General features: G+C 39.0%; 1 protein-coding gene across 2 annotated transcripts; it reads right to left on the reverse strand.

The window, feature by feature from the left end:
* Positions 1–2,878: 2,878 nt before the first annotated feature.
* Positions 2,879–8,269, reverse strand: LOC107683852 (phospholipid phosphatase 6). Of its 2 annotated transcripts, XR_001633776.1 has the most exons (3): positions 7,671–8,269; positions 3,787–4,222; positions 2,879–3,496 (listed from the first exon to the last, which is right to left on the reverse strand). XR_001633776.1 is itself a non-coding variant. In XM_016479903.1 (2 exons), exons 1-2 carry the CDS (start codon positions 8,137–8,139, stop codon positions 3,855–3,857), a joined length of 837 nt encoding a protein of 278 aa, XP_016335389.1. In that variant the 5' UTR covers positions 8,140–8,269; the 3' UTR covers positions 2,879–3,854. The 2 variants fall into 2 exon arrangements, 1 of the variants encoding a protein (XP_016335389.1); XM_016479903.1 differs by having other exon boundaries at positions 2,879–4,222.
* Positions 8,270–8,318: the final 49 nt, after the last annotated feature.

Consider the following 8,318-nt stretch of genomic DNA (forward strand, 5'->3'; position numbering starts at 1 on the left):
AAAAAATATGCTATACATTTAAAAGAAATGTATTTTAATGTTATAATTGGGTCTTCCTTTGACTTGCTTGTGGCCCAAATCTGGCAAACAGGAGTGGTCCACCCAAATGCCATCATTCTTCACATTATGTGGGCTGGGGCAAGGTGTTGGATCTGGGCCAGAATTAAAATCAATGTGGGCCAGATTTGGGCCAGTTCTGCTTTATTTGGTTTATTCATAGCTGACATTGGGCCTTCTTTTGGCTTGCTTGTGGCCCAAATCTGGCAAACAGGAGTGGACCGCCCAATTGCCATCATTCCACGCGGTATGTGGGCCAGATGAAAGTGTCAGGTTTGGGCCTGATCTGGGCCTCAGGAATTTTGCTATCTGGGTTTTGAGTTATGACTCACTGATGAAGCATTTCCTCATGAACGCATTGCAATATGTGATATGGGACCTGTAAAAAAAAAAGGGTGTATGCTCTAAAATACAAAAAAAAGGGTGTATGCTCTAAAATACATGGGCAGAAAACAAATACAAGCTGGAACAAAGTCTTGAAGGAGGGGTTGAGTGTTTACATTGAAATATGACCAAAATACATTCTTAAATGTTTTTTTTTATGTACATGTTAGAACCAGATTACGTGTTTTGTTATTTGTTCTATAACACAGGTTTATTTTCATACAGATTTACCTATTATGCCTCCATATGGAAGAGCTTACAGCAATAAAACATGTTACAAATGGTGCAAGATATTGATCGTTCTGAGTTGATTGATTGAGCTTCTTATCTTCTGAGTCAGAGCTTACTGTAAAACAGATATCAAGCTGAAGTGGACTTTTGTGCTTTACACTACAGTGTCAAAGATTTACTCACACGATTAGATGTTCAAAGAAAAAAATGAATTATTTAATTAATTAAAAAAAGAAACAAAGCATTGATGCCTTCATATTTATTTAGAAAATACAATCATATTTCGATGGATGTAGAGTATATTTTACATCACAAATATAATCAATAGTCATAGCAGTCACCACATTAAGCTTATGAATAATATCCCTTGTCATTTTGACTTTGGTGAATGTACATTGCCACTTTACACTGCAGACTACACAACAATCAAATGTCAGATTTTGAAATAGCTGGTAAAGCCATTTCAAATGACTGTATACCGAAAACACTTGAATCAAATAAAAATGTTTTCCCTCCCCATCTCCAAAAGAGAAAGAGAGAACCCCCCCACCCCACACACACACACACACACCCACCCACCCCACACAACAACACACATGGTCCCTTTCAAACAAACACATCACCAAAACAGCGTAGTTATTGCAATTTAAAAATAACATTAGGGCCTTTCGCACCGCTTTAGTTCCAGAACTAAATGTACAGTACTAAAGTACTGGGACGATTTTGCGCAAACTATTTCCCAGTACCATTTAAAGGGATGCCATCTGCCACTTGTATTGTGATATTGCACAAATGATCAAATGATTGCAGTTTCAAGAAAAGCCAACTAATGTGAAGGAAAAATGTGCATATGGCTGTCTTGAAACTCCATCAGAAACTTATTACAGCAAATCAATTTGAGGGCAAGTGCTGCCAGAGGATAAATATTTCATATCAATCTCTAGATTTTGGGGTAGATTTGCCAAAACATCTTTGATGCTACAGTACTTTAAATGAGGAAGAGCTATGCCTGGATAAAGCTGACAGTCAGCTTGACAGTGATTCAAAAATCCCTTTTAACCATTCAGCAAATCTGTGTGCGTGAGTGTTGGTTCTGCCTGAAAGGGTTGAACAGAGTGGGTGAAATCTTTTAACACACACTGTGACATAATACATGCTGATAAAAAAAACAGAAATGACAGATTTGACATCAATACACAACGATTTCAAGAGACTGAAGAAAAAACTGTGGAATGAAACTGAAATGAAAAAAAAAATAAATTACACTATTATTATTATTACTTAAATTACATGTAATATGGGTCGTCTTCCGTCATTTTGGAGAGTACCCAAGAACGTAATCGACGTAATCAGCCCTGTTTACATTCGGAGGCGAAAGCGCGCATGAACGTAATCTGCGTAATCAGCATTATTTACACTTAGGGGAAAGTGTGCGTATGCAGTGTGATACTCTCTAAAATGGCAGAAGAGGTAACTCGGGGGAGAAGAATTGTTGAATAAATTGTTATTTTTGTTTTCTTTGCGCTCAAAAAATATTCTCGTAGCTTCGCAAAACTGAAGTTGAGCCACTGATGTCACATGGACTGTTTTACCGATGTCCTAACTACGTTTCTGGACCTGGGAACATTACAGTTGCGTTGCTGTCTATGCAGGGTCTGAGAGCTCTCACATTTCATCAAAAATATCTTAATTTGTGTTCCGAAGATGAACAAAGGTCTTACGGGTTTGGAACGACACGAGGGTGAGTAATTAATGATAGAATTTTCATTTGGGGATGAACTAACCCTTTTAATTGATGGGCTGGAGTCATGTGGATTGTGTGTTTTTATCAGCTGTTTGGACTCTCATTCTGACGGCACCCATTCACTGCAGAGGATCCATTGGTAAGCAAGTGATGTAATGCTAAATTTCTCCAAACCTGTTCTGATGCAGAAACAAACTCATCTAAATCTTGGACGCCCTGAAAGTGAGAATATTTTCAGTAAATTTTCATTTTTGGCTGAACTATTTTTTTTCAAACACCATTTAAGACTGGTACATAAATATATTTATCACTCAGTTCTGACATATAGTCCAGTACCAGAGTACTTCTTGGTCTAGTCTGAGAGTGACGTCTGAGTTTATTCAAAATTATGGCCATCATGGTGCAATTTACACCTGCTTAGTACTACCAAACGGTCATTATGACTGGTTCTTCCGTGATATATGGCAACAATCTGCAGAATGTCATGTGATTTATGGCTCTATAATCACAGCTGTGGCTTTAACCCAATTAAAAACCAGCAAATTTGAATAAAACCGTAGCAAAATACAACAAACGTCTAATTCACAGATCAATAAGACTGCATCAAAAAGTGCAATAAAATTTAACAGTGGCTAACAAGGTCACAATAAAAGCACAGAAAAAGAACAATTTCACTCTTTTGAGACACGAACACAGAACAGATCTTTAAAACACAAACTAAAGACTTTAGACTTTAGATTGATATCAGTGTAATGAGGAACCCTTCAGAGATGATAACAACTACTCCCCCTTGAACGTCTATTGAGGACGCCACATACCCTAAAGGTATTAGATCTGTGCTGAAATTTACTCTTCCCTTGCTCAATTAAATATTCATTCATGAAGAGCTTTTCTAGTTAATTACAGATCTGGCTGGGTTTTGATTAAAATGGAAGCAAAATCTTCAAGATGTTGCCTAGTGTTGCAGGTGTTATAAAAATGTAGGATCACAATGGTGAGATTTTATTCTCTAAACAAGAACACTGATGTTAGAAGCCAGAGATCATCCCATCCATCCTCCTTTTTTGATATGGACCAATCCTGAAAAGAGCAGAACAGGATGGCAGCGGATTCATTAAGACTGGAGTAATCTATCACATCTCAGAGTATTGACAGAAGTAGTAGAGAAATGGAAAAGTGATGGAAAAGAAGTAAAGTCTGTTTTCACTTCCCCAACTAAAACTCATTTATCTGTTCAATGTGATCTAATGTGAACCTAAAACCTTGGATATTACTGGCAGAAGATATGTGAGATTTTACATTCAAGTTAAGACACAGAAAACGTGAAAAACACACATAAAGCAACTTGGCAGACATGATGGAATTATTACCAGCATACTGGCAGCAACCGAATGAGTCTAGAAATCCTCCAAATAATGGGGACCTCAGTCTTAGCTTCTCAGTGAAGCCGTCCAATCGTGCTTTGCAACATGACTGGAGACAACCAGAGCATCTCAACCAAATTATATTGCCAGTAGCCCATGAAGAAACCGAACGCGACATCCGTCACGTGATGGCGTCCGAGGAGAACTCTAGAAAAACCAACAAATGTGGCCCAGAGCAGGACAAGAACGCGGAGTGGGGCCGCCAGCACCAGATGGGCCAATAGAAAGCGGGCGCACATTGCAGCACGTGTGGCATGGCCTGATGGGAAGGAATAGCCATCCACAGAGAATGTGGCAAACATGTCCATACGGTTATGGGCAGGACGTCGCCGCCGCACTACAGCCTTCATCACGCCGACCAGGACCAGGTCCAGAACCAAGGCTGAAAAACAAATTATGAAAACATGAAAAACTGGACAACTGAGAAATTGCTGAATTTGACTGAAGTCAGGCAAACTTAAATATTAAGGCCAGTTCACATAGCATCGACAGACGCAGACCTAGCCAACAGTCATTAGATTGCAGTATGACATTTTCCAAGACCCGACAAACAACCAGAAAAACAAGGGCCGATCAACGGCAACAGGAGTAATGCACTGATCCGGCAAAACCTGATGAACATATTTGTTGCAGTTTGACTGCGTCTGTTGTGCAGTGTGAATGGGCCTTTATAGGACCTTAATATGGAGCTTAAAATATGACAAAACTATTTGAATTTGAACTGTGTAAATTTGAATTCTTGACAAGTGTCATTTAGCAAAACTGAATATTATGTGGTATTTAACATAGTTCTGAATTCGATTTTAACTTGAATATTGAACATTTAAAATTGAACACAATTGAATTTTTTATGTGAGAGTTTTATAAACATGTAATTTCCAACAGCAGATTTTTTGTTCTGAATTTTTAGACTGCAAATATCCACTTTTTAAAAAAAAATACAGCTTCAAGTTTTCAGGATGAAGAAGAAATTCAGAACATCAAAGAACATCAAAACAGACTGGGCCAGCTGAGCAACCAGAGCAGATTGGGCTTTTCAGAAAGGCGGGCTTTAAAGACATCAAAAGCATTTCAGGCAATGGGTTTTTCTGGCACTTTGTTTTAATGCAAACCCATTTTTAAAGCAAATGTATCACTTGTGTTTTAGAAGTATAAATTGCAGTAGGTCCTGTTGATGGGAACCAACCATTACCAATCATGGCCAACTACAACTGGTTACACATTTGAGATTTTTCCACAGTGATGAGTGGAAAGGTCTTTTCACAATATTTTATGATTGATTACAACTGCCCCTGAACACAATTTGTTGTGATTTCCAGGATGAATGAAATGTTTAATAAAAGATGTTAAATTGGGCGAAGAAGCTGTAGCAAATTACATCTGGAAACTGACCAAGCATAGATGCCAGGCCCTGTGCATATCACCCTGTTTCATTAACAAGCTGAGTAAGCCATCCAGTTCAATCTAGTTTTAAAACCGGTCAACGTTAATGAATGAAATGTCAAAGCAACAAGGGAGTCAGTGGAATAACACAATTGCTGTAATGGGATTAGTAAGTGAGTGATTATCTCTCCATTTATCCTCTGGAAATACTGCTGAGAATCATGATAAATATGTCTGGATCTCTCTGCAGGAACAATCAAGGAGACTGTTGTATTTTAAACGGGATGCCAATAAGCCACATCAATAATGGAAATCCAAAATAAACGGAAACCTGTCTCATCTGCAGATACACCAGTGGGTTATGATAGGAGTCATACATCAAAGAAAATGAGCCTTAAATAGGGCCAGAAAGAGTGGAGAAAATGTATAAGGAATCAAAGCCAGCCTAAGATTGATATTAGCTGTGCTGACAAAACAAACAGGCAGATGGATATACATACATACACACACACACACACACACACCTCAGGAGTGAATTCTGATCTTAGCTGGTCTTAGCAGCTAAATTATTTAGAATAAATTGATTCATAAAAACTGACAAATATCATGCAGACACTACGCAATTACAATGCAAGTCTATGATGCAATGCAGCAAGAATAAACCTTAAAATACAGTTTCCAAATTATAGCCACAAGACTTCACAATACATCACAAGAATTTTGCCCACCAACACTGTCTGTGCAAAATTGTATCTGTTTTTAACCTCATGGTCACGACCATGTAAACCCATTAACTTTCACATGATATGCACAAGGATAACAGTAAAAAACGGTTTACTGAAAAATCTACTTACAGGAATGACACATGTAACTCATAATAAGCAGAAATTCATCCATGCACAACCAGTGCTGCACCATCCAACAAGGCTATTTAGACTTTCTCTCACAAATAACATATTTTGTACAGAAGAATAAACAAAAAGCATCACATTCCTATTTTGAACACTAGGAACACCTTACCCTACTGAGCTACACTGCAAGAGCATCATTACCGAGTTAAGCTTGATTTACTAACTTAGTGGTGTCTTTGGGGCCCGGGGACTCACAGGGGGCTGCAAGAGAGTGCAAGGTGGTCTGTGTAAAAATCTGCGTAAAATCTGTGTAACCCCCCCCCCTAGTAAGTGAGTGATTATCTCTCCATTTATCCTCTGGAAATACTGCTGAGAATCATGATAAATATGTCTGGATCTCTCTGCAGGAACAATCAAGGAGACTGTTGTATTTTAAACGGGATGCCAATAAGCCACATCAATAATGGAAATCCAAAATAAACGGAAACCTGTCTCATCTGCAGATACACCAGTGGGTTATGATAGGAGTCATACATCAAAGAAAATGAGCCTTAAATAGGGCCAGAAAGAGTGGAGAAAATGTATAAGGAATCAAAGCCAGCCTAAGATTGATATTAGCTGTGCTGACAAAACAAACAGGCAGATGGACATATATGGACGTCCATGTCATGATTTCAAAGAAATGGTCCAGGTTCAGTAAAGTTGTTTAGTTTACGGTCTTAAAATCAGGAAATTGACATTTGATGTTCCGATTGAAAATTTCTAATAAATTTTTCGAATGACAGTTTTAGAGTTAATAAGGCCTGAGGTTGAAATTGAAACGACTTACACATTTTATTCTACAATGCTGCACCATCCAACAAGGCTATTTAGACTTTCTCTCACAAATAACATATTTTGTACAGAAGAATAAACAAAAAGCATCACATTCCTATTTTGAACACTAGGAACACCTTACCCTACTGAGCTACACTGCAAGAGCATCATTACCGAGTTAAGCTTGATTTACTAACTTAGTGGTGTCTTTGGGGCCCGGGGACTCACAGGGGGCTGCAAGAGAGTGCAAGGTGGTCTGTGTAAAAATCTGCGTAAAATCTGTGTAACCCCCCCCCCCAATAAAAAATTAAAGGATAAATAAAGATTTGTCTAAATATATACATTTTATTAAAATAAAACAAAAAACTAATAAAAAAAATAATAAATGTAATTAAAATAAATAAATTGATTAAAATAAAAGTGGACTTAACTACTTAACTAAATAAATCAAAACTATGGATTAGAATAATTGATAAAAGTAAATAAATAAAATGCATTTTGATTTACTCAATACATCTAACAGTACAGTAACGTACCATTTTCTAAAACGCAATGTAACGTAATCAAACCTAAATATTTTACAAATAACATTTTACAATAATTATATTTTACACAGTATTAATAATATATAGCCTTTTAAATTTTAGGATGGGGTCCCTCGCATGAAGACGATCATATTTGGTGGTCCATGCAATCTAAAAGACTGAACACCCCTCTTCTATGGCAAACTCATTTTGAAAGCGACCATTTAAATGAATAGCAGCAGTTAAAGCGCATTACCCGTGAGCAGGTTCAGCATGACCTCCTGACCGGCGGCACTGTCGCTTTTGTACAGGCAGTACGCGGCACCGGCCAGCCACGGGATCCCGTGTCCTGAGATCTCGACGAGCTTCATGAGGGGTCGCACGCTGCCCCAGGACGAGTCCTCACAGGCGCACACCCCGAGCCGCTTCGACAGCCACAGGTCGATGGCCAGCAGAGAGCTGAGCGCGATGCCGACGATAGACGGGTTTAGTTTCATACAGTCTTCCTCCGGTAACTGCTGCCCGCCGGTGGAAGAAGTGGACGAACCCGAGCCGCGTCGTCGGTTGGGGCTCTCGGAGGCTCGGAGCCGGGCCGTGGTGGGATCAGAGCCTTGCCTCTGCAGCAGCTGCGGCGGGGCAGCTCGGCTTAGAGAAATGAACTCGTAGCGTCCGTTTCCACCGGTACACGGAACACTGCCGCTGCTCCGCGCTTTAGGAGAAGGCATTTTACTTCCCAAATGCCAAGACAGGCTAGTCTGATATTATTGGAATGTCTTCTGTTTTATAATATAGCTTTTGGTTGTGTCTTTTTTTCAGGTCATAGTTTTACAGGTGATAACAGAGAACTCGTCTGACTGGACTTCTTCTTCTGGTTTTATGGCGGGTTGCGAACCAACTTCATAGG

Source organism: Sinocyclocheilus anshuiensis, unplaced genomic scaffold (assembly GCF_001515605.1).
Source record: "Sinocyclocheilus anshuiensis isolate Anshui unplaced genomic scaffold, SAMN03320099.WGS_v1.1 scaffold18599, whole genome shotgun sequence".
Classification (NCBI taxonomy): domain Eukaryota; kingdom Metazoa; phylum Chordata; class Actinopteri; order Cypriniformes; family Cyprinidae; genus Sinocyclocheilus; species Sinocyclocheilus anshuiensis.